Source organism: Mya arenaria, chromosome 3 (genome assembly GCF_026914265.1).
Source record: "Mya arenaria isolate MELC-2E11 chromosome 3, ASM2691426v1".
In the NCBI taxonomy this organism is placed as follows: Eukaryota; Metazoa; Mollusca; class Bivalvia; order Myida; family Myidae; genus Mya; species Mya arenaria.
In genome coordinates this window covers 1733544-1761457 of record NC_069124.1, presented here as the reverse complement: position 1 = coordinate 1761457, position 27914 = coordinate 1733544, and the positions used below count along the sequence as shown (strand labels likewise).

Genomic DNA, 27914 nt, shown 5'->3' with positions numbered 1-27914 from the left:
AAGTGGCGATTGTCCAGAATATAATGCAAAACGTGACTAAATGAAGGATGAAATGATGTATATTAGGACTAAACCGGGTGGCAAGTGGAAAGCAATACGTATTTAACAGTAACTCTAATGCAAAAAAAATACATTTGTTGACAAGTACGAGATAGCACTTACCATTTTTTATGAATTTATATCAGTCGAAATCGACTTTTCAATGCCTTAACTAGCTTTTAAATGCATGCCAACAATAAACTGAGGTCGTTGAATAATTTGATGCAAACATTAAGTGAGAAAAATGTTTGGTTGCAAACAAAATGGCGGATTTATACCGATTCTGGTACAAACCTTTGCCTGGTAAGTGGACCTTTTTCTTTATAATTTGAAACATGTATGTGGCGAAAAACATTTTCTTCCATCTTCATCTCAGTTTTGGTTTCATAACTTTAAAAATAAAAATATTATTTAACAGATTGTGGGAAACGCGTTGAACGTATTTTCTCGGCAAATGTGACATATGATTGTAAGTGTGCTTGCATTTAAAAGGGGCTGTACTCCGTATGATGAAATAGCGAAAAAACAGAAAACTGTCGAAAACTGACATAAACTTGGTATCGATGTGTACAATGCATTGAAACTTACTAACTGAAGTACCACATAAAGAAGTTTATAAATAATTAAATTTTGCACAGTTTGTTTTTTGGTATTTTTCCATTAAAAAAGATTACTAGGTTTGTCTACCTAGTAGAATTCATTTCTTATGCGTGATTGGCTAGTCGATGTTATCACGTGATATTACCAAGTTATGTATATAGTGGATACCACACTGGACTGCAATTTTGGCGACCCCGGTTAGAACCCGGACTCCTACTCAATTTTTTTTTACATTTTTTTTTTTACAATTATGATATCAAAGAGTAAAACATTTTATTAGATAATTGTCCTGAGATTCGTTACAAAAAAAACTTTTTTGGTGCCAATCTGGTGTACAGTCCCTTTAAATACATGTATACCAATTTTCCAAACTTGATGGTTATCCCTCGACTGTACGCTTTCCTGGCCGAAAGTTTGTGCCTTAAGGCTTGTATGATACTTAGAATCATAATAAATTATATCGCATAAGTTTTAAAATCATATTACTAATATTTATCTTACTTCAGATAGTAATGATAAAACTATTTAATTTAGTAACAGAATCATGTTTAATTAATTTGATGACATTTGCACAGAAAAAAACGGATAGTTTTTGCACGAATGCTTAATTCCGACTGGGTTCATTCTATGTATGAAAGGTGCCATTAAATGATTCGATATACATAATTATTTAGAATTGATAGTATGTACCCAGATTAGTCTAATTATTATATGAAACATTAAACACATTTATGAAACTGATTTAACCTTAGTTGTCTACATAAACCTTTGAAGTTTTCTTCTGCAAAATAGCAGGAAAATGATCACTCAAAAGAATTGGTAATGTGCCGGACTGAGATATTTTGTCATGGTGACTACATAAAATGTGATCACTCAAAGTTGGGAATATATCAGTGATTCTAGTAGGAACTGTAATTAATTGTCTGAGATTAAAAAAATACAATGACAAACAGGACAAGTAAAGGTGTCAAAAATTCAAAATAAACATTGTTTAGGGACACAAGGCAAGGGCCTGTACGACAACGAACTGTAGAAACAATCATATTTACATCATATACTCAAATATAAACACCAAAAACAAACTTACACCACATAAACAACACAAAAATATTATTCCTAAACAGTGCAGAACTTCTATCTGTTATGAAAATTAATAAAAACACCTTAAATATACTATTCACTATCGGTACGTACACCTAAAAATGACTTCAAAATGTTCAGTCAAGTCCAACTGGTTTGGAGGTCTATAACCCGATGGTACTAAGATACGTTTACTTTTATTCATAAACAGTTTAGCACATACAGCTTCTTCATCATCAAGTTGTAAGTCCTCCTACGGTCCCTATGTGTCATGTTTTCACCTTGCACGGCTACCTGATTCAAGCCAGGTTTCTGAACGTACTCTGCATGTAGCGGCGAAATGTCTCAGTTCTGGTGATTTGAGTGATATAATATGTACACAAAAAACTATTCTGTTTAAGAACAATTATGGAATAAGTAATAAATGTTTCAGATGTAGTATGACACGAATCATGTTGATTGATAATTATAATCTCAGTCTGGTTGGATGAAGTAAAACACAGTCACTGGAGATACTCATCAAATAATGAATCACTGAAGTTCAACGGATTTGAGCATTTGCACCACGTCTCAGGAGCGCCACTGGTTCAAAGTTCAACACACTCTGGAGGTGAGATTTGGTGACACCTTATGTGCCACCGCTGATAACAAGCAACACATTTACAACACGACGGTTGCAGGCGATCGGACATTTACCTTTTGATTGCTATTCTGTTTACTGTGACGGCCACACGAACAGTCGATTTCTACTGCAGTTGATGATGGTAGTTTGGCGTTTGTTTTTTCGTCTAAGGCATGCTAAATGATTAAATCAGAAACCATCCTATGATGATATTGGAAGAGACTTCAGCGTAAGCAACTAAATGTGGTGAGGCTGCTGCACGCTTTGAGCATATACATTTACCTTTAGAATAAATATGCTGTCAATTAAATGACAAGTCATATTGTCTCTTTAGCTTGTATCACTTCACTAGAAGGCAACTGCAAGGGAAACGACGCGAGGCGAGGTGATAAAACACCATTTCCAATATCGGAGGAGATGATGGTATGTATTTGAAAGCTTGTACGTCCATATCTGTGCATGCGCATCAGCTGTTGAGCGCTCTTGCAGAGAGGTATAATGTGCCATGGAAACTGCTATGACATTGAATATTGTGGCTATCTGACGACTTCGACAAGCACACTTAAGGTAAAAAATATAGGTAGCTTCATGTCAAGTTGTGTATTGTTTCAGTAACATTTATTGTGGTAATATCTTTATATGCTAAAAGTGTAAAAACAAACGTCGCAAGAAATAATATCTGTCTTGTGCTTAATGATTTTAACAAATAAAATAATTTGGAAGATTCTTTTTAAATTAAATAATTAATGAACTTGATTATGCTCGACGGAACGGTGGTTATTTTGTTTTAACCATACAATTCTAACTTTAATCATTTACCTGTCGATATCATTCAAGTTACTTTTTTGTATATTAAATGAAGATATACTTAAATTAGGAATGATACGAATGTTTATGAAATAAATATTTTCTGTAGTATAGATATATAAGTGTATACTTATAGTTACAACCAGGCCCCAATATCACGGAAACACTTTGTTTTCGTTTTATTTCATAAAAGCATTTCGTATGTTTTTACTCATTTTAAAGTTTTATTTCCGAATAACCTTCTGTCGACATTTCAAAAATAAATTATTCCAGAGCAAAAACTCTACTTCAGCAATTGTTAAAAACACAATGAGTAAATTATACATACTTATTATATGAGCGAATGTGCTTTTAAAAAAGTGTATGAAAAATATGAATGATTAAAATTAACTTTTTATGTTATGAAGTAAAACAAGAAAAGAAAAGGTATGTTGTAAAATGAGTTGAGAGAAGTATTGTTATTGGTGCACTGGTTATATAATACCCAAATTTTAATGTTTGTAATTTTATGGTCTACTGATGCATATCCGAATGCTTTGTCCGTCATATTGTAAACTATTTACGACTAATCTTGACCTGCTGCTATGCTATGCTTTGTCAGGGCTGCATATAGTATTCTGATTATCCTGATGAGGTTGTTTTAAATATTTTTTTCTCAATAATACACGTTGGTTGAGGAACAATTTATCCAGCATGTCTTTGACTATACTTTACAAAACTTACAAGTGTGCAGGCAGAAATATGCCCATATGTCGGTCGCTCTTCGTTTGATCTCGCTGAAATATTCAACATTTATAGCTTTGATACATGCCATGTTAGTTCATATATTTCATTTCATAAAACCAAAGCCATAGTAAACAAGATTAATTAATATAATAGTGCGTTAAAAGTCATTATTGCACAGTGGTAGCACTCGTGTATCAAATCGGAACACCCAGGCCATATCCATCAGATATGATCTGGGGAACAATCAGGGCATGGCGCCGATGTTGGTCTAAACATAATATATTCTACAACGATTAAAGTGAAACAGAAAGCACAACATTGTCAATTAATTGATATAATGTCGGCTGACGGATATTTAGGGTTAATTTTAATCTGTATAATTTAATGATTGTATCCTTAATTATGTGACGACATGTGTCTTTCGTTCAGAATTTATGTTATTTTGTTACGTCATGTGCGTTTCGTTCAGAGTATGTCTGTACTATTTTATAACGTCATGTCTCTCCCGTTCTGATTATCATTATGTTTGTGTTTTTGTGACGTCAAATGCCTCTCGTTCAGTTTTGGTTTGTGATATTTTATGAAGTCATGGGTCACTTGTTCAGTGTGTGTTTGTGATATTTTGTGATGTCATGTGTCTCTCGTTCAGTGTATATTTGTGTTAGTTTGTGACGGCATGTGTTTCTCAGTCAGTGTATGTATGCCTTTAAACAGGATATTCGTTGAATGTTTTACTACTTGATTTCCTCTGTAAATTCCGTTGTAATACAGGTGTCTTTAGTTTGTTTTTGTTTTTTTGTTCATACAGTCAGGCGGTCAGAGTTCTTTACTCATTAATCCTCACCTCGTAAAAAACTGTGACATTGATGATAAGTGCATGACTGCCAAAGCCCCTTAATTAGCAATGGCTATTTTAAGCGCTGTCTTATTGCCTTAAGTCTACTCCTAACTGATAAGTTTAAAAAAGTACAGTATGTGTGTAGTAATGTTCGAGTTCCAGCCCAAAAGTCATTAAAAGATCCCATACATTTAAAAGACAATGAAATTTATCGTATAACTTGACAACGCCTCACCTCACATAAACTGCGCATTAGTAGCTCTGTGTTTGATATCGGTAGTTATATCAGTTGTAAAGGTCATTCTAAAAGTGTAACCATGGATATGTTTGTCAGTCACGATATTTGATGGCAGTATCACAATGCTCTGATGTTAATTAATTTCAATTCTTGTAAAGCGTCTTCACTCGTCTTAACTGTTGTTGGCGTATCAAACAGCACGAACTATTCATACAAATCGTGCCTTTTAGGTCTTGGATGGAAACTTATTTATTCAGTAAGTTACAGACAAATTCGAAATCATCTACGCACATTCTGGAATAGTCTTATGTTTAATGCAAACCCAATTTTAAAATTGCAGAGGACCAGATTTTAGCCAACTAATGGTGAAAAATGAAACGCAACTCTTCAAAGTATAGTGACCAGAGAAGCTCAAAAAGATCAGCCAAAATCGAACCGATCATAATGCCGCTGCAGCCAATCAAGTGTTACCACCGGATAGCCCCAAAAGAGCGCGTATTTCTGGACGCGGCTGAACGAGGAGACAAGCACACGATGTACCGCTGTCTCCAGCCACCGTTACCCGTTAACGTCAACTGCACAAACATGATCGGCAGATCTGGCATTCAGATTGCTGTGGATAATGAAAACATCGAAATTGTCGAGCTGCTTTTGAAGCAAGATGGTGTGAAGATTGGCGACGCCTTGTTGTATGCCATACGGGAAGGTGTGTTTAAGATTGTGGAAATGTTAATAGACCATCCATCTATAACTCCAGAAATGCTTGGAAACGAATGGTCAAGGTCAAAATATGTCGGTGAAATAGGCGACCCCGAAGAAAGCAATGACTACTCCCCAGACATATCACCCGTTATACTAGCCGCCCATTGCAACCAGTTTGAAATTCTCCAACTGCTCCTGATGAGAGGAGCCAACATCGACCGTCCACACCAGCTGTCTTGTTCATGTCGCCGTTGTCAAGAATTAGTCCACGAGGACGGTTTACGGCATTCGTTACGCCGTATAAACACATATCGAGCCCTTGCAAGCCCGGCTTGGATCTCACTCACAAGCTCAGACCCAATCTTATCAGCATTTCGGTTGTCATGGGAACTGAAGAATCTTGCTTTGCGTGAAAACGAGTTCAAAGACACGTACATGGAGTTGAGTGGACAATGCAAGAAATGTGCCTGTGATTTACTGGACCAGTGCAGGAGTACGGAAGAAGTCATTGCCATTCTTAATCGGCCTTCTGATGAGGATGTGGAGGATACCGGACGGGAGAGAGGGAAACTGACCCTCGCACGGCTGAAACTTGCCATCAAATATGAGCAAAAGGAGGTATGTAACTACCGTAAATAAATGTCATGTGACCGTATTACAGACAAATAGAATCACAAAACGACCCCTTTTCATTTTCTATATTTCTTTATATCTAAATAATATCCCTTAGATCTTTTTTCATCTCGAACTAAGGTACATTTGGTCAGTTTCTATTCATTAAAGTGAACTGAATGTGATAAATTGCAAATCGGCTGTAATCCAATATTATCAATGAATGTGATTGAAACACACCTCTCATGTCATAGCCCTTGTGTTCGTATGGTTTGAACAGAGTACGAATTTGAGAAGCAGACCACAGATCACAAACATTTACTGTTGTTAGATTTTTATACAAAAACTTATCAAATTTTACCAAGTCTGCCTTTATACTAAATGGTTCGTAAGATTTGCTGAGATAAGATGGATAACCTAGAGGATAGATGTTTGTTTCAGTGTAAGATCACAATACATTGTGTATATTTTACCAAGTAATCGAGCACCAAAAATTCTAGTGAAATATAACATTGGTGCCCACGATGAATTGCGATATTACACTGAAACATACATTTTTATAATAAGCCTGAATTAGATATCGTTAATAATCGTTATTTAAAAAACAACAACAAATTAATTCATCTCGAAAACAATGGTTCTAATGAATGCTACTGTGTTTAATTAGAAAGAAATGTGCAGAAAAAACGGCATTCCTACCTTATAAGACGATAGCTGATCACTGTAAATATTTAAGGACCCATCAGTCATTTAATATTTTTGCGTTTTCAGCTATTAAATAAACGGTTACAATCTTGTTATGGGTGATTAATATTGTATAAATGCATTATGTTGTAAGTAGCTAAATGTTTATCATTGAAAGTTTGTTTTACATGTGTATGTATTGATTTTAATTACGGGTATTACTTAAAGATAAAACCTGTTTCAATCAAAGTTTAATTCAAATAGCTTTGTATAAAAATAATTCATTTTATAAAATAAGTAATAATGATTCGTATATGATAAATACATGTATCGCAATGTATACATGCGCATATTATAGTTGCACCCCTATTCTTTCTAACGACAAAAATCTCGCATGACAGGTTACATGTAATTTAGCTATAAACGTTATCGTATAATTTGGCGTCAATTCGTATTGCATATAATTTGTTCCCTCCTTGTGAATGCCATTTAAACTGTGAAAAAAAACAGGAATCAAACAAATATATAATGCAGTATTATAAACCTGATAGAAACCATTTCAGGAAATATTAACTTGTGAATTGTGTATCTCTGTTGAACTCTATCTGACTCCTCGGTATGACTCACTTGTACTTTAATTATAACGGACGCCGTTGACAGGTGGAACACCGTTTACAAGTATTGCATTACTCTTCCCTTTAATAAAAAATACTATGATATAGACAATCAGAAAAAAACTTCGTAAGAGGAAGTACATAATAGTGTATACTCTTGTTCTTTGATAACTGTATGAATGAGTTTTTTTCAGACGTGAATTCAATGGCTAACATTCTACTTTTCTGTTCCGATTTGCCCCCCCCCCGAATATCTCCTAGCTTTTACAATATCGTTTCAACCTGATGTCTGCTTTAAATCCCACTTCCATTCAGCGGCATTTTCAGCTGGTCAATTTAATTTTCCGTTACAATATAGACGCCGAATACTTAAATGATTAATACGTACTTTATAATTTCAGAAGCAACTGTATGGCCAGTTATTTCCAAGGTGATGTACGTATTCCCTCAACATCTCAAATTCAGATTTATGGCCAGACATAACTATCTGAATAAAAACAAATCATTTCTTATCATGCTCTATCCAAAGATGAATACTAACAATGTTTAATAAGCACGCCCAATTTCAGTTTGTTGCCCATCCGAACTGCCAGCAACTGCTGACAAGCATATGGTACGAAGGACTTCCGGGTTGGCGGAAAAGGAGCGCATTGGCAAAGTTCTTCATCTGTCTCGGCCTTATCCTGAGTATGCCCTTCATGGCAGTGTATTATTGGGTGTTCCCAATGAGCAGGATTGGTCAGATCCTCAGGAGCCCTTTCATGAAGTTCCTGTACCACAGCGCATCTTTTGGGGCCTTTCTGATTCTCCTCATTTGTACATCTATGCAAGTTTCCAGTATCGAAGGAAGAGAGCGTCTGCGAGGTCCACCACCAACCGAATTCGAGTGGCTTATTTTTATATGGATCACAGGTAAGCCACTACCATTTTGTGGATTTTGTCCGTTCTAGCTTTAGTCGACGAGTTATGTTTTATTGTTTTTGAGTTCTTGAACAAGGTCATTATCCAACGGTATAAAGAAAAAACGACTTAGTGCCATAAGTGTCAAACAACAGAAATACAGAATGTTAGATATTTCGTCTTTTCAGAACGAAAATATAACATATTATAAGCTTTTCCAGATGTTGACCATGCGTTGAAATAGTATTCTTGTGTTTTAATGTTTTATCTTTATTTGACTGTGATCATTGCGTTTTGTCCTGCCCCTGACCTTGTCCTTGGGGTTTCTAATACAATGTGCAGTTGCTGAAGCAATGACCATAACTTTACGACATTTAATCATCCATCGCAGAATAATTGCTGCAAAAAACAACAACATATTTTCTATTTCATACATTAGCCTTTGTATGTCAGTTCGAAATACTCTAAAGATCACACGTATCATTACTTTCTCAATCTCAAAGTCATGCCATGTGAGCATAATACTATTAATAAAGATGTGTCGAGTTCCTTAAGTTAAAGATCTAAAGCTAATATTATCTGACAAACCAGATGCTATTCACGTCTGTTCGTGTGAATATTTGATTAGTGTAGACAGAGAGCTTATTTCTTTGATGCTTTGCGGTGAAATATCGTGTGAAAATATTAATATTTCAAATGTTCACTACTCTTATAGATTTGGACCTCGTATTGCTTAATAAAAGTAACGTAATGTCTGACCTATTTCAACTCACTGGAGAATCATAGATACTGTAATAAACTAAGACACATATTTTTAAAATTTATTTAGACGAGCAATGTCGGTTGTATGGATGTACAGTACCTTTGAGGTGTATACACTGTGGTCCCAAATTGTTTCATTCCTTGGCAGATGAAGTATTTTATATGTTTCCTCTTCGTCTCTATGCTGATTCTGCCTCCGATTATGCTTATATCTTTAATCTCATAATTATAAATAAATGTTATGACAATAAACTAGTTCCAAGCCCTGTTTTACTAACCATTCCAGAGCGGCAACATTTATTGATCATGATATTGATTATTGATCACGATAACTATGTTGATTCATGTGTGATATACCGGTGTTGGGTTTATGCTAGTCTCGAGCCCTGTGCCATTGAACAAGGTCTTTGTTAAATGATTGTACCTGGGACTGCTCCTGAGGTTTTCAGGTTTTAGAAAACAGCTCAGTGCTAGATGACATGTATCGACATTTTAAGGCTAGTTTTGAATATGAAAGTTATTTAGAAATTTTACCCCAAAGTTTACGATTTCTTTTGAAGACTACGACTCTCTGTGCACCCACTTCATATTCAGTCTAGTAGATACGCTAGAAATAATATTGTTCGAAACCAAAGATATTGTCTTTGTTGTAATTCCAATGATATTGAAGACGAATTTCACTTTATCTGTGTGTGTCAAGCTTTTAATGTTGTTAGAAAGAAATATATTAAGAAATGCTATTATACAAGACCGTCTGTATTTAAATATTTACAACTACTGCAATCTAATAATAAAATAGAGCTTATTAAACTATTTATGTTTGTTAAAGATTCGCTTAAAGTAAGGTCCACAATAATTAATGTTAGAACTAAATATTGTAACATTTGTTCATCCTCTGATTCATATAGATGATTTTTTTTGTATATATATATATATATATATATATATATATAATATATATATATATATATCTATATATATATATATACTCGTTTGTATTACATTGTTTGTTTTTATGCATACACGTTGACATTAATCATTATAAACATATGTGTTGATGACGATGTACACTGTACAAGTCGAAATAAACTGTCTGTCTGTCTGTCTGACTTCATTGTATTATTGGAAATCAGGATTGTAATTAAGTTGCTCTACGGCACATTATTCCGAGCATAAATACGAATAAATTCAGGCATCCAATTAACAACTGTACATAAGAGATTGCCTGGTATTTACTTTTAACCAATAACGCAATAGAAATCACAAAGGAAATCTTAACAATTTGTATAATAATTGGTTTATTAATTGGACTATTTGCATTGGACTTTTTTTATTCAGGGTTTATTTGGTCGGAGTGCAAACAGTTGTGGGAGGAGGGGTTGAAAGCGTACATTCGTCAGTGGTGGAACTGGCTAGACTTCATCATGCTCTCGCTCTATCTCACCGCCTTCACCCTCCGCTTCCTCGCCTATTTCCAAATTGAATCTGGCCGCTATGGCCCCAGAGAACTCGAACGAGTAAACTGGCCCCTTTATGATCCTACCTTGGTATCCGAAGGACTTTTTGCAGTTGCCAATGTGTTTAGTTTTGCAAGGATAATTTTTCTATGTCAAGCTGATCAGTATTTAGGCCCTTTACAAATATCGTTGGGCTGTATGCTTGTTGATATTGCGAAGTTCTTGCTCATATTTTTCCTTGTGATAACTTCATTTGCCTGTGGACTGAACCAATTGTTCTGGTATTATACACCGACCGCAGATGGATATTCGCTTTCATTTTACTCGTAAGTACATTATCATTTGTTTTCCATGCATTCTGCATGTATCGGACTATAGTCTGTAATCCACGAAGGACATAGTTGAAATGCGTTGCAACATATCAAGATTTGTTGCTACGTGTAAATACATTTCTGTAAGTTTGTCTTGAAACTTCCTTTACTCAGTTTTGTTTGACGACATTTATCTATTAACTCTTACGGAGAATGTCATATATACACCTTTGATATCGTGCAAAATACAAGTAATATAAACGGGATATTGTATGATATCATTCGTTTTATGTTCGTATAGTAGTTTGTTTTAATAGACATGATATATTTAATCCACGGCAGGTTGGAGAACAGCTACCGAACCCTTTACTGGTCCCTATTTAGCATGACTCAGTTGAAGGATATCAAGATTCCCGGCAGCCAGGCGTTCACAGCTCTGATTGGGGAGATGTTGTTTATGGCCTACCAGACTATGGCCGTCATCGTGCTTATCAATATGCTCATTGCCATGATGTCAAATTCATTTCAAGAAATTGAGGTAGGTCATGTTTAATTGACACATATTGACTCGTAAATTGAATGATGCAAAGCTAAGTAGCATAACTGATGGTCTCGTCCCTGTAGTTTACAATATCGTGTATATAATTGATTGCTGCTGGCCATTCAGCGTCCGTCTTTCGCCTTGCGTTAGTCTTTCTTGAGCAAGCAAAACCAACTCGAAGAAAAAAGCTTGAATTGTCAATTCTGGTCGCCAGCGCTTTTTAAAGTTTTATAATTTGCCTCTTAAAATTGGAATGGCATGAATGAAGAAAGAAATCGATTGGGAACAATTTTCTCACATTTGCATTAAAAAGTCATCACGCTAGGAACATAAAAAAAATCATAAAAAAATCGTACGTGTACATGCATAAAAACACACATTAAAAACGGACTAATAGATAGATTGTTCTTGTGATGAAGAAACACGTGTTTATCAATCTTCCTTCAAAGTTTTTGTGATGAAAACAAACAAAAGAGTTTCGTACATCTTTCATGAGATTTAATGTGATGGAAATCAACAAGTATGTCGGATCAATCTTTCATTTGAGTTCTTGTTATGAAAACTTACAAGTATGTTCAAACAGTTCAACAGATTTCCTGTGATGAAAGCCAACAAGTATGTTTTGTCAATTTTTAGTTAGAGTTCTAATGATGAAATTGGTCAATTTTTCAACATAGTTCTATTCAACTTTTTTAGATACATAATTCGCTTTTATATGAATGTCTGTTTAGTGGTTACGTTTACATAAACCAAAAACAATTATCTTTATTTTACGAATGGCAATGAGCATACAGGATGTATTGAACCCACATGCATTTCAGCTTAATATTATTCAGCAATATAAAGCTCGTAGCCTCTTTTTCATTGATATTTTTTTCTAAATTCTTAGACGTGTTAAGATAATGAGTTTGTCAGGATCAAAACAAAAATGTTCATTAACACCTAACAAGAGCAAAATACTTCAAATTCAAAGATTGTTAGACATGTTTGACGCCAAGTAACGCCACGGCGGACCACGTCACATGAATCATGCATGGACTTACATTTTCTTCCATATTTGGAAACTTGAATCGTATCAACGACGTCAAAAAGAATATTTGTAGTAAGATATGAAGATGGAATTGTTTCGAAATAGGAATTTATTTATTATACATGTTAATTGATAATTCTGTTAAGGTTTCAAATAACCATTAAAGAATTGTAAATTATAAATAAAAGCATGAACTGATATTACTTAAAAGATTAAAACGTTGCCTTTGCGATGCGAAAGTCTTGTATCGTTTGGTATCATTTTGGGTGCTTCGCTGCGCTTACCCCAATTTACCGAACAACTTGTCATTCTATGGAAAGTGAATGAACTACAATATTTTGTACTAAAATTACAACAGTTTGTATTAAAGTAGAATCCATGATCATGATATTAGTCGTTTGTATCAATTCCGCTTAATACAATAGTAATTCATTAAATTGGCCTTCATACTTTTTTTTAAATACTTTAACATATAACATTGACTTTTTATTAGAAAACAATAATCAAATATTGCATTAGTGTCGTATAGTGTGATAACAGAAGGATTTTAATCTAAACAAAAATATTATATTTTTTTCCAAGCTCTTCCTTGTCTGGCGAAATGCTTTTCTGATTTTCATTTCCTTGCAACGACTCCCCAGTGATTGAAAAGAAACATTTCCTTTTGTAAATATACAAGTCTCAGAGCTTTCCTTGATATAATCAACGGAGCGAATTTAAATGTCGAATAGAAAAAGAAGTTCTTTCCCTGTACACATATTTGGCACACATCAAGTATACCTTAATAAAGTAAACTTCTTAATTCTGTCGTAATTGTTATGTTTTGCCTATTTATCACTTGTCTACTTTTCACGTATAATTGCCACAAAAAATCCTGTCATTTAGTTTAATCTTGTAATATTATGGATATTGAAAATGTTTTGAAATTAAAAAGGGCCATTTCACATTTCATATAGTGTAATAACCATTTTATACCGCTCGTGGAAGAGTGATATAACGCCAGGCTCTTATTTAACGAACAACTGAGGTCCCATATAAGAGGATTTAGCTATGCCTACTGTTTTTGTTTGTTTGCATAAATTGTGCAATAATCTCACTTTGAGGAGTTCTTAGACTTTAAATGGAAATAAGATGTCTAGTAATCACGATAAACTATTAGTTTACTTTATTAAGTCAGGTTTAAGTAATTTACCAAATGAGATAAGAGGCTTAAGCGTGAGATGTTTCAAGAAATGTGATGGAACTACGGCAGAGTTAGTGAATTCAACTTCGTCAATAAGCATTTTTGAAACCTCTCGACATAAAAGGCATATCTTTTGATTAAAATAGAAAACCAGTTTAATCAATCTTGGCGCCCAGTAAACAAGGCAGCAATCTTAATTGAAGGATAATTCTATGTAAATATTATTAAAAAGACAGGTATTTTACTTTGTCCCACAACATATTTTCCATTATTTTATAGCTTAAATTAACAGTGGATGAAAACAAGGAAATGGTAAAGGATTGCTAGTATGTACTGACAAACATAAAACGATTGATGCGACACAGACTTTCGGTTTTTAGTTGTGTATATAATATTTTGTAAACTACCATCTAGCTGGTCTAGCCACTGTTTATATCTACCGATTCACCTGATTAAAATCAATAACGGCTGGCTGCTGATTTACTGAAATAAATGAATGTGAAAACTTGAGACATACTGTCTACTCATTGGACAAAATAGTATGTAGACCGATCAAATCGTTCGAAGAACAGCTCGCTTGTCAGTTGAGACGGTGCGTGTTTGTGTATGCCAACATCATTATAAATGTAATACTATAGTATTAAATGTTTATGTTGATAGTCAACTGATAGTTATTCACTTTTTTCTTTTTACCGCCGAAATTTAAGAACTTGTTTCTTTTTTTACTTTGTCGATAACAGATTTGTGAAAAAAGGAAGACCTCATCATTTTCTCAGAACGCAGAATCGGAAACAAACCGCAATTTGTATAAAGAGACATATTGATCGGTGTTTTTTCAATGAAGAGGTTTACAATAAAAACACTTGTCAATCTTAAAGTCCTTGCTCATGGAATGAATGCTTTTGAATAGATATAAACCCCTGTGAATACAATATTAATCTATTGATCTGTCAATCAAACATACGATGAGTAAACAGAGTACGCATAGGTGCCGCAAAAGTTGTCATTAATTATTAATAAGATTACGTACACATATAGCGTCCTCGTGTCATGAGAATAACTTTCATCACATTATATTATTCCTTGTGTGGTTTATTACAGCCTCATAAAATTATATGAATTGATCATAAGATACATAAAACATTCAAAGCATTTTAGCCAATTGAAAATTAGCTAGTATTATACTCCGTTCGTTCACACTGTTATTCCGCTCATCTTCCCCGGCATTTACCAACAATGTACCACTACTATCACACAGTACTCGCAGTACTTTCGAGGGGTGGTATTGAAATGTTGGAAGCCAATTGGAAGAGACCATCTGGGCCTTTCATCATAAAACACATGAAGACATTTCTTACTTAAAACAATTTCTTAAAATGTTCATAGTCAAATTAAAATAAATGTATATTAAAGTGATTTGAACATATAACTATTTATTTCCAATAAAGCCAATGTATCATAATATTTGTCACAGTTAGTGACGAATGCCCCCGATTTACCATCAAGCTCAATAGATAACGCAATTACTAACATGTTTTTATTTTGGAAGAGCAATAATAAACTTTTAGAATAAGGCGTGTCTCATGATTGTTGACATTTTTTATGATTGTTGACGTCAAATGTTGAGAAGTGAAGCAATAAGAGGTAGGGAAATGGGAGTTGCTCGCGACACGTCGTCATTAAGTACCAAACACATGTCACAGCCCGGATACGACCAATTATAGTCCATATTTGTGCATAAATGCAGCATTCCATAAAGATTAAACTCTAAGTATGACCTCGAACATGGAGGTAGGATCATGAGATTTGCACGTGGCACATAAATGTTATGTAATGTGAACTTGTGCCTAAATACCCTAAAATCCATCTGTGCATGACAAAGTTAGACCCACGACACGACCAACTAACTATTCTGTACACCAGGGACGTTGGTCTTGCACGTGACACGTCGTCTGTATGTACCAGACACATGTGTCAATTAGTTTTGAAAACCCTCAATGCATAACAAAGTTACAGCCCGGACACTGAAACTTGAATGGGTGGACGAGCGTATGAACGGTGACATTTTAACATTCCTTCCATCGGCGGCATATAACTATTACATACATAGTCAAGTCGGTATCCAATCGTAAGGGCGTTGAAAAAATATTTTAAACGATATGGAAATTAATATTATTTATAAATACAATCGTAGACATACAGATATACAGCAGAAAAGCAATATCTACTTAAATCAAATTCTGTTGTGAAGTTAAAACAATAAAGTTTATGGCGATTTTCCAAAATTCCAGTGAGTAAGTTCATATCCTATCTTTTACAGAACCACGCAGACATGGAGTGGAAGTTCACTCGCTCGAAGCTCTGGATGGGCTACTTTGACCAGGGCTCCACCCTACCCCCTCCCTTCAACATCGTTATCAGTCCAAAATCTATCTTTTACTGCACCAGAGCATTAAGAGACCTGTTTGGGAAATGCTGTCATAGACGAACGTCAAAATCCCGTCGGAAATTTAAAACAGCTGACAAGGGTTATCAAGTAAGTTCACGAAAATATGTTTCTATTTTTAAGTCCTCTAATAAATGTTAAATTGTGTTAACCATATTCTTAGTTTTATCGTGTTTACCATATTTTCAATTATACCTATGTATCATGTTTATGAAATTATTTAGTTATACCATGTTTAGGAGAATGACAGATATGCAGCATTTTCGATAATTTCAGTTATATCATGTTTGCAATATTTTCGGATTTATCTTGTTTACCAAATTTTTACTTACTAGTATTTCGTGTGAACGTTATTTTCAGTTATATCATGGTAATCTTTTTTTAGGCATACTTTCATTGTATCGTGTTTGCGATATTTTAAGTATGATTAGGGTAATGTTTATGTATTTTTATGTATTTTTGTTTGATGGAATTTATCAGGATTTCGATTGAATTTGTAGGAACTGTTAGGTTTGCATCCATTTGCAAAACAGAAATTTAAGCTTAAAGCTATCATATTACCTGGATTTCCAAGAATATCAATAGGAATATGGTAACCTAACCCAGTACTTTTTTATGAAACAATGACGGCAACATATATCCACGTATAAGACCATACATGTAACAAAAAATCCAATAGTACATGAAAGATAAAAAAGGGACATTCATTTTATTCAGCCAGTCTTATGAACAATATATTTCTTCTCTATTATTGATAATTTTATTGCACTTTCTCACCAGAATGGGAGTTTCAACAGTTCAAGCCGTCCGGTATTTGTGGTGAGATTATTTCAGGTGGTAGCGAAAAGGTTCTAATTGTCATTAAAATATACAGTCTGATAGAACCTTATTGCTTTCACCTTTCGTTAATGTATGTTCCCCCGTTTACTGGTCCTCCGTGTACACTCCCACGTCTGTGATTGTATCTTCCAAAATAATCAGACTGTTTGATCTACGTCAATGTGATGATTAATTGTTGTTTTGTCCGCTTTTCCCCATTTCTAATACACTTTCTTTCGGAAGAAATTGACCAAATTGTTGCGCATGTTTGGTTATATTATTGTTAGTTTAACAGACGGCTGTACTTTCCAGACATGCTACGTATATTGCTTGTTAACGCACATTGTTAAACAGGGTTATTTCTTATTATGTAGGCTACATTGAATCATATAGATATTAGCTTTCTTGAAAACTATAACAAAATCATAATAATTAGACCTTACCCCGACAGTAACTATCTGATTGCACGACAGGCTTATGTGAGGTCTTCTTTTTTAATGATTTAAATACTTGTTTTTAATTACAGACTTCCGCTAGTTCCAGTTTTAATGGATACACTGGATCGGCATTTCATGTAAGTATGTCAGTTGTCAGAGATTTCAGTGAAAATTCAAATTATTCCAAATTCGCCTTTATTTGTAAAACTCGACAGTTATGACATAATCTACACTATTGTATTTAGCTGCAGCTCAATGCTGTATATTCTGCAGAACAAAAGTTGTTCTTCATTTTATCGCATTGTTCTCCAGTGGATATATGACATTACTTCATTACCAAGTATGTTTTTGTAAGATTGCTAGGAAACTGTCTCCTTATCTTTTTATCTAAAGCTCTCATAATGTTAGTTATAATATTTAGATACTCGCACAGATATCAATTATTTCCGCCAGTATATCCTTTATTCCTCTTGCAGATATTCATGTTGCACTTATTATTTGGTTTGTGATACTCGATCCAGCGCATAGAAATGTCAGTAATGATTTCTATAGCACAATGATAGGAAGTTATAACATTGAATTATCATGTAAAACATATTCTCCAAGGCGGTTTAAAGCAAAACAGCGAGTTTATGTATAAGTCATTTATGTTCGAGAACATATTATCAGGTTCCCTATCATAATTGGCATGTAAGTTATGGGTAGAAGAGCATAACTGTTATGGTTGATATTTGCTTGTGTCCAAGGCGTTTTGACTCTCTTTAATGCTTTAATGTCTTAAAAGATTTTTTTATTCTTTTGGATTGATTTAGCAGTAATTCAAACATTTCAAAATAAGAATTACAAACTGCCATGACGTTATCTGTAAGGAATTTTCGGTGATTTATATTAATATTAGTAATCGATAAGTATTATTCTTCAAATGGTACTAAATATTTGATGGTGTCATGATGCATCATAATTTTACGTTACGAACAATAGCAAGATAAAACGAAAAACTTGTTTGAGCATCAGATTCCTTAAATGTTTGGCTCCTGGGCTCGACCTCACTTCAAATGTGACTTTTTTGACTGACTCGCATCAATTTATTCAAAGAGAATAACTTTCCACGAACTCCATTCCTTAGAAATAATATGTAACATTTTCAAAACATTGCCCCTAGAGTATGTATGTGAATAAGTGAAAGTAAATGACGTTTATCATGTTTTCTGTTTAGAAAATACAAATACCAAAATGATTATGCAATTTTCTTTGTAAAAAACACAATTGGCACGAACGGGTGAAAAACAAATGAGAATACATTTCCCCATATGTTTTAAAACCGGAGCGGGCGAAGACTAAACCATTTGTTTCTACGTAAATGATATAAAGAATTATCATCTGAACTCCTTTCTCAGCCTGAATCCAATGAAGTTATTACATGTATGTTCAGTCGTCCTCAAATATGGTAAATGGCTTCAACAGAAAGCGTGTTTGTCATTACTTTCCATTTCTTTTGTGAAAGTTTGTAGCGGTATTTAAAAACTAGTTATGGGAAATAAATTCGACGAGTCAAATATCTTGTTTTTATAATTTACTTGGTGTTAAGAATCACCATTTAGTGACTCCGCTACCAGCCTGTCATCGTACAGGCCTTACATTTTACGAAGCTTTGAATGTAAGCCAGTAACAGGCGATTCTTACCATTTAGTAGCATGAGTTATTATCCTGTTCCTAGTCCGTGAGGACCCTTCTTGTTTTCGGCAATGATTTCTTTTTTGTAAAATGTATTTTTTCAGAAGCCCACCTGCAACGGTGATGCGATTGGTCAGCAAGGCGAACAAACAACCTATGAAGTACGGTATTTGTAATTACCTCCGTACAATAATACAAAGAAGTATCATTTAAAAAGGAGTTAGAATAATTTCTCTGCAATATTCAATCATCACTTAAAAAAAACAGAAGTAAGCATGGAAGGATAATTTAGCTATGATGCTTCCCGAAGGAAGGGCTTATAGGTGCCACGTTGTCCATCCTTCCGTTCTATTTACGTCTGTCCTTTCGTCCGTCTGTCCGTATCACCTTGTCCGGATAACAACTCAAAAATATAGCAGGGATTTTATTGACACTTAAACACAGACAAAGGGCAATATGCACATGTTCGGTGTGAAGAACCATAATTCTAGCTTCAGTCATGGCTGATTAATTCCCCCCTTTTAACTTTTACAATACGTATTCATGAGGAGTCTACCCGTCTCTGAACCATAACTTAAAACGTGTAGAAGGGATTTACATGGAGCTTATTAACTATACTTTCTCCCATTTACCATGGGTGATTGTTGTATTTAATTTTTGTTCGGATTATAACTAAAAAAATCTTTGAGGTAGTGACTTTGAACTTCGTTATGTATACAGATATTTCTGACTAATGAGGATTGCACTGCACAGGAGCCATAACTCTGTTTTCGGAAAAATATTCCTCTTTGTTGTATACCTAATTTTTTGTCCAGAGCATAAACACTCGAAAAGTCTTTCAGGTATGGACTTCAACCTTTTGATACATATATATTGTATAGAGGAGAAGTACGTTACAATGAAACCATAACTGTGTTTTTTTCTAGAGTTAATGCCCCTTTTTATACTTAATCGTTGTCCGGTCTATAAATTCAAAAGTCTTTTACTTATTGAAATCGAACAAATAGAATGTATTGAGAAAAATTGCAGTGCACAGGAATCATTGCTGTTTTTGATATTCTTAGAGTTGTTCCCATTTGCTCATTTGTATTCTTTAATAATATAAAATAATACATTTCTATGTTACTTTTAATTTGACAAGAAAAATCTTAAGAAATCGAATGAAGTTAGGAAATTAGTAAAAAATGCTTCAATATCAATACAGCCCCAGAATTCATTAACTGATCGATGATTTTAAGAATAACTTGGCACAAATCTTCGTCACATAAAGGCATCATGCAAAGAGCATGTTTCAGCTACCTACTTTATAGGTCAAGGTCACACTTGTAGGTCAAAGGTCATCAAGCCAGATCGCATCTGCCAAGTACCTTAATTCTAGATCAAGGTCACATGAATATCTTAAAGATAAAAAGGCCGTTATCTGTTCATTCATAGATCGATTTAAAATAAGTCTATACGTATGCTTATCATATCAAAACATGTATTTAGTACCCCTCTTCCAAAATGTTTGTGGCTGCACTTTTATTCCGCAAATGATTTCAATATCACTTGACCAAAATCCTCTCATCATTGAACTGAAGTGTTGATGTTTTGTCAAAAATAACCCCTTTGCCATACTGTAAGTATAACTGGCTATGCCATACTGTATGTATAACTGGCTATTTTAAAGAAATGTCTTCAAAAGTTTGTTTGTTTTTTATCTGAATTTGTAACTCACCGAGTTTACACTCAGTTTTCAACGATACAATTATTTCAAACCATACGTTGGTGAAAGAGGACAAATGGATAGAGCCATAGTTCCGTCTGCTTTTTCATGACTATAAGATAATATTTATAATTATAACGTTTTAAGGAAACGTTCGTCATAAAAATGGCATTATCCATCATTCAAATCCTTATTTTTGGTCTTGACATTCTCAACGAGACGTTTTACATCTTTAACATCCATTTCAATATTTTTATAGCATTTGGCGGATTTGAAGGAAATAAATAATAACATATGTTAACTTAAACATATACTTGTATGAACATGATTCTTCAATGGATGCATAGTTACTGCATAATTAGCACCATTTAACTGCTATATAATTATAAATTCTCATTACAAGTTCAAAAGCAGTTTTATTTGCATTGAGACTATTCATTAAGTTATTGACGGCAATGTTAAGTGCAACACTATCAACGCCCGAAGCACTGGTTTATGTTTAAACTTTTTGCTACTGAGCTTCTTTCTGTAGTTTTTCACATAAGTATTGAATGGAATTTTTGAATCAGCGTTATATTACATAATTCATGTTGCTGATGTTTCAGGACATAATGCGACGGCTCGTAACAAGATACATCCATCAGACAAAGAAACAAAGACGTCAGAATGGCGTCAACGAGGACGACCTGCTCGAAATAAAACAGGATATATCAAGCTTACGGTACATTTCCCAATGCAGTAGCATCGTAGTTAATATACTGAATTCAGTCGATTGTGGAAAGTATTTTTAATAGAAATATCTGATGTACTTGGTATCTGTACAGCTTTTAGGTCCTTTTAAGGTTCGGTTTATATTTTTCGTAGTCAGTATTAGATTGGTCAATCGACCGGCTATAAGCGGGTGTTGTTTACTCTATAATACGATCACCTACTAACTGGTGCTGGATTATCTTTAATACGATCGTTGCTAACGGGTGCTGGATTATCTATAACACTAAAGGTTGATTACGAATGCTTTATAATTTATAACAAGATTGGATGCTAGCGCTTACTGGATATATATCTATATTACGATCGGTTACTACCGGGTGCTTGATGATTTAAGAAGTACTCTATCGTTATCGCATCTTCATTCACGAACTTTACAAGCCAAAGAGTGTTATAACATATGACGTTATATACTTGCATCTTCTGTAACCCAATCATACCATAGTTTCTTTATTTCACGCCTGTTAAATTTCCGTCTTATATACAGAAATGACATAAAAAACGGAAACCGGGAACGAAAATACATAATTACATCATAATCATAATTCTCTGATTCCGCACCATACAGTAGGGCGTGCATAAACCGCACCACTCACTCAGTAGGCGTGCACAAACCGCACCACACAGTAGGCGTGCACAAACCGCATCACTACGCGTAACAAATAGGTGGTGTTTCGTTGAATTAAATACTTTTGTGAATAAAAGAATTACTATTTCTTTAAAAAAAATACTTTCAAGGTTTGAAATTGAAGAAATATTATTGTTCGATTGTATTACTTCTCGTTGCTTGTCGAAAGATACATAGCGTTCGACCTGCAATATCTAGCGATATGGACTTTATGCAAGCAACTAGTGATACACCCCCGTAACCGACTAACATAATATGTCCTATATATATAATTATATATAACACATGTGCAATATAACTTGACATTGACGTCATTTCGCTCTTTAAGAACTAATCAAAGGAACCATAAGAAACATTTCCATTAGATACTCAGCTTACGTTACACAAGAGGTAGTTCGGCCATGGTTAACCAGCGGGATGACAAGTGTCAGAATAGTTTTAATGTTCGACATGAAGTACAGATTATGTTTACTTTAATTGTTGTTTAGGTAATTCCTGAGTCCTTGCACATTTTTGAAAGGAATTTCATAACCGTGCATAGTAAAATAAAGTATTGCAATGTTTGACTAAACACGAGCTATTTTTCAATACATAAATGCTTCCATCCTTAAAATAATACATAAATGTTTTAATCCCTAAAATGAAATGCCATGTGCTGAATAATTAGATTTATTGTAGGGCGTCAATAAATAAGACCAACAGGAATCGAGTTATTGAAAACATCCGTTTAAACTATAGTGATCGACCATGGAGGAACTAAGCCAGTTTGCTTGTGACTTGCAACTGAACGCTCTTATAAAATAAAATAAATATCAACTTTATCAACCATTAAACCGGGTTTATGTTTAAACTTTTGCTGCTGAGCTTGTTTCTGTATTTTTTCACATAAGTTTTTACAAAATATCATTATAATTTTTATATTATGCAAACTAATAAAACATAATGTAACATGATATAACTCTTCATACTATCTTCATTTCAATAGGAAGAATTTCCTTCTTTTTCGATATGGTCAGCAATTGGTCAGCAGTATACCTCTATTTCTAAATTGTCAGCTTATTGTCCGAAAACAATGCGCATATTAATTTTAGCCATTAACTCGTTGTGTTTACCTTTAAGAGATGATCTGTCTTACTTTTCTGAAAAACAAATCGTTCGCGGACTAATAAAAATCTTCATTTTTTAAAGAATCAGATATTAAAATAGCTCGTTTCCGACATTCCTTTTCTTTAATTGCTTGACTTGACCGATGGGATGTCAAGAAAAGTTTATAATGGCCAGTGAAAATCATTTCTGTGAATTTCACAGGAAGTCAGGGTTATTTCAAACGTCCTTACTGCCGAACAAAAGGTGATTAGGTGACACTATAAGTATCTTCCATGACCGAGAGTGTAAGACAGGTTCATCCCAACCCTCGCGCTGGGTGTTTTGCGGAAACTCGGTAAACCTCGTTTCTGCAAAAGCGCCCTACGTTCGGGTCGGGATGAACCTATCTTACACTCTCGGTCATGGAAGATACTTATAGTGTCACCTAATCAAACTGCTTTGTCAAGGAAGATACATCGGGGGAAACAAGATAAATACACGAAGTAAGTAAATATTTAAATAAACAACCCAGAGCTGCTGATAATCGTCTATATGGGGAAGCTTTTGATAGCAATAAATCACAAATTAATAATAAGAAGTCTAAAACAATTCAATTTTGAAAATGAACTTATTAACTGGATACAATTGTTTTATACTAATATTAAAAAATTGTTCTAAAGTATGGTCACCTTTCTGAAAGTTTTGTAATAGAACGAGGGGTACGACAAGGATGCCCATTGTCTTCATTTTTGTTTCTCAAGTGCATCGAAATACTATCAAAATTACACTGATAACTGCCCGTGAATCGAAGAAATTACAGTAAAATAAAACACTCAAATAAAATAAACGTTATTTGCCGACGATGCTCTTTAACAATTGAAGTGAATTGGCATACAAGAATGAATATATCAATTCAATTCAAGAGTTTGATATGACGTATGACGTCCGACTTTAAGATTAACTACTCCAAAACAGTGGTACTTCAAGTAAGACGTTTTAAATAAAATATAATAAAATTCAGTGACAGAAGATCCGTTGCACTCGGAATCACATTTCCAAACACTACTTTATTATTTTTAGCAAATGATATTAAACTGTAAGTACGAGAATTATAAAATAATACAGAAAATAATGGGAACACAGAAAAATAACCATGCTTGGAAATGTGTCTGTAGTGAAATCGATCGCTCTTCCAAAATTAGTCTTTCACTGTGCTACCAAATCCACCAGATCAAATGATAGACGATATCACAAAATCTATTTTCGCCTTAACTTGGGATAATTAACCTGACAAAATCAACATAGAACAATTATTTAATTTCAGTGAAACCGGTAGACGGAATTTCCAAATATAAGACACTTTCTTCATGTTATTAAAGGAAGCTGGATGAAAATAACCAAGGCAAAATAACATGTATATTTATACCAAATTCCTAACGGTGATTATTTGAATATCTACTACTATTGTCTAAAATTAAAGCGCAATATATCAAAACTGGTCTCAATTCTTCAAATATTAGAATTGCAGCAGAATCATGATACACAGATAAAAAATATGATAAAGAATTCAAACACAAAAAATTGGGAGGCTTTTTAAAAGAAGCTAAATTGGAAGGAAACTTACATCAGCCATTGTTGCAACTGATACATGCATACACGCATTTAAGTTAAATAATTGATATAATAATACCTACAAATTACATTTGGTAAAAAAAAAAAACTATCCAACTCTAGTTTGTGCGACTAGTGTTCCAGCAATAAACAACAATTAATCACGTGCTTTGGAGTGCATTATTTTACGATATCTGTCGAATAGTCTAACGTCATTATACTTGTTGAACTGAACATATTAACAGTTTTATTTAGAGTAAACACAGGTACACACAGTAAATATAGCAGCACAAATGTTATTATTTTACTCATGGAATAGTTCATGTTTCTGTTCAAATTACCGACAAGTGGTGCCAAACTTTTGTAATTTTGAAAATTACTTGCAAATAAGTATATACTTTGAACGTGAAATAAAATAAATTATTTTTTTTAATTAAATATCAATTTGCAAAAAAATAAAACATCATCAGCAAATATACAAACACACTAGAATGCAAGTCTCTCAGAAACCTTTTTTGTGCCTTACTCCTTTTTATACACATATTTAGCATAACAATTCAGTATCTGACGTGGAAAGTTGTTACAGAAAGTAAGCTTAATGCTTAATATAGATGAAGCATATAACCATATGACATTTGGAAAGGTCTGCTCTTTTCTGTTTGTGATGCTCATGTGATTTTGTATTGATATATATTTTGTTGTTTACATATGAATAAAAAATAGTTATATAAAAAATGTATGACACTCGTTACGTTGGAGTTACAAACCTCACTTTAAACTATTTCCTTAACTCGTGTCATAAATGTCAGCTCTTATTTATATTTTCGAATGTAAATGGAGTACGTTATCCAAAAATGTATGTAAAGTAATTCAACAAAAAAGACGAACCTAAGGTTGCCCAAGCAACGCGGCTAATTTGTTTTTCCTTTTTGTATTTCTATTGGAAAATATATTGTTAAATTATTTGGTCACTTTACTGTTAGTTCCTGTTCGCAACGTCATATTATAGAAAACTAGTAACATCGTCAGTTTTTTTTAATTTTATAAAAACGACTAGACGATTACTTTACTAGAATTCTCACGATTTTAATATAACAACCGTTGATAAGTTGAAACATTATCATTTGATTTTCTTCTCTGCTTTATTGATTAGGTACGAAATACGAGAAGATCGGAAAAGGGAGACAGCTAGATCTGAATCATACTTCGAAAGCTTGAGGAGCAATATTCTCGCTTCCTTGAAAGAAACTAGACCAATTCACACAGGCAACAAAAGTAGATATTTTCATGCGGGCATGGTTGCACCAAAAAGTCATCTTGGAAGTAGAGAGGGTGACAATCGCTCAACGCGTACTTTTCAACCTAGCGATTGCTTTGTTGAAGCGCAAACGGACACATTCAACAGGGAAACATACCATATTCCACGAACGAATGACAATGACGAAGTAAAGAATATTTCCACGGAATCTCGATTCAGTGATAAACCAGCTAACTACACAGCAGCAAAGATAGAAAGCTACCTTCAACATCTTGGAGAGAACGGTTCAATCCAGACTTCAGACAGTACACACTTACCAAATCTAACAAACGATCCATATAAATCACATGTCGGACAGGTGTTTGTTCCTCGACCGACTTCATTCTTGTGCCCACTTCATAACCCAGAAGACACTACAGACACGCAGATACATGCAGCAACCCAAAGCCAAACAAATACTACCGGTAGTAGAATATTATCAGATGCTAACATAGATGCAATCAAACTTGAAATCATCGAATCTTTACGCTCAGAACTGAGACAGACTGTAAATGATGCTACATTCGAATTATTACATCCGAACCATCCCATACATTCCGTAAACAACGTTCCTGAACTTGCATCCGATCTCTATCAGACACATTTGTACACACAGCTGTAGACGTTTCATTGAACGCTTTAGAGCATGCGCGCGTTTAACATACGAAGACAATACACGTGAAACGCCTAAAACATTGTTTGCACCAACGCTGTTTTTATGGAACCATGCTTAGTGTACGAATGTAATTCGTCATCATTTTTCTGCACGTTTAAATTATATTATATATGTATTAACACATTATACATTTGCCATTGTTTCATGTTTTTGCGATAAAATCGCAGCCGTTTTGCTCATTTTTGTATCATGATTGTTGACGTCATTTATTACGATAAAACACACAAAGCAACACGTACTCTTGTTTAAGTTGTGCAACCTTAACTGATATTAACATTGTAAGGCAGAAAAAGCTAATATGAAATGCTCTGGAGTCCGTTGTCTGGTTATCTTCAGTACTGATGTCCTTTTTAAGCGGCCAATAACATAGAAAGACACGGTAATCGGCTACCTTTTTGTCAGTGTAGTTCATACAAAAATGTGTGTTATTGGCTTCACCCTTTGGCATTGAAGTTGATACAAAAAGACACGGTTATTGGCTACTGTGTCAGTCATTGTAGCTCATACGACAGACACGATAATTGGCTGCTGTGTCAGTCATTGTAGTTCATACGACAGACACGATAATTGGCTTCTGTGTCAGTCATTGTAGCTCATACTACAGACACGATAATTGGCTACTGTGTCAGTCATTGTAGCTCATACGACAGACACGATAATTGGCTTCTGTGTCAGTCATTGTAGCTCATACGACAGACACGATAATTGGCTTCTGTGTCAGTCATTGTAGCTCATACTACAGACACGATAATTGGCTTCTGTGTCAGTCATTGTAGCTCATACTACAGACACGATAATTGTCTTCTGTGTCAGTCATTGTAGCTCATACTACAGACACGATAATTGGCTTCTGTGTCAGTCATTGTAGCTCATACTACAGACACGATAATTGGCTTCTGTGTCAGTCATTGTAGCTCATACTACAGACACGATAATTGGCTTCTGTGTCAGTCATTGTAGCTCATACTACAGACACGATAATTGGCTTCTGTGTCAGTCATTGTAGCTCATACTACAGACA

At 34.3% G+C, this 27914-nt stretch overlaps 1 protein-coding gene across 1 annotated transcript; it reads left to right on the top strand.

The window, feature by feature from the left end:
- Nucleotides 1-5322: 5322 nt before the first annotated feature.
- LOC128227989 (transient-receptor-potential-like protein) lies at nt 5323-26839 on the top strand. The gene is made up of 9 exons (XM_052938992.1): nt 5323-6270; nt 8132-8474; nt 10563-11007; nt 11335-11530; nt 16067-16282; nt 17538-17585; nt 19227-19283; nt 21433-21548; nt 26074-26839. Exons 1-9 carry the CDS (start codon nt 5323-5325, stop codon nt 26837-26839), a joined length of 3135 nt encoding a protein of 1044 aa, XP_052794952.1.
- The last annotated feature ends 1075 nt before the right edge of the window (nt 26840-27914 follow it).

Excerpts from the sequence above, each read along its gene's own strand:
- LOC128227989 (XM_052938992.1), top strand. The coding sequence starts at position 5,323 with ATGAAACGCAACTCTTCAAAGTATAGTGACCAGAGAAGCTCAAAAAGA. Across the intron at positions 6,271-8,131 it reads TCAAATATGAGCAAAAGGAG|TTTGTTGCCCATCCGAACTG; the intron begins GTATGTAACTAC and ends GCCCAATTTCAG. Across the intron at positions 21,549-26,073 it reads CAGGATATATCAAGCTTACG|GTACGAAATACGAGAAGATC; the intron begins GTACATTTCCCA and ends TTTATTGATTAG.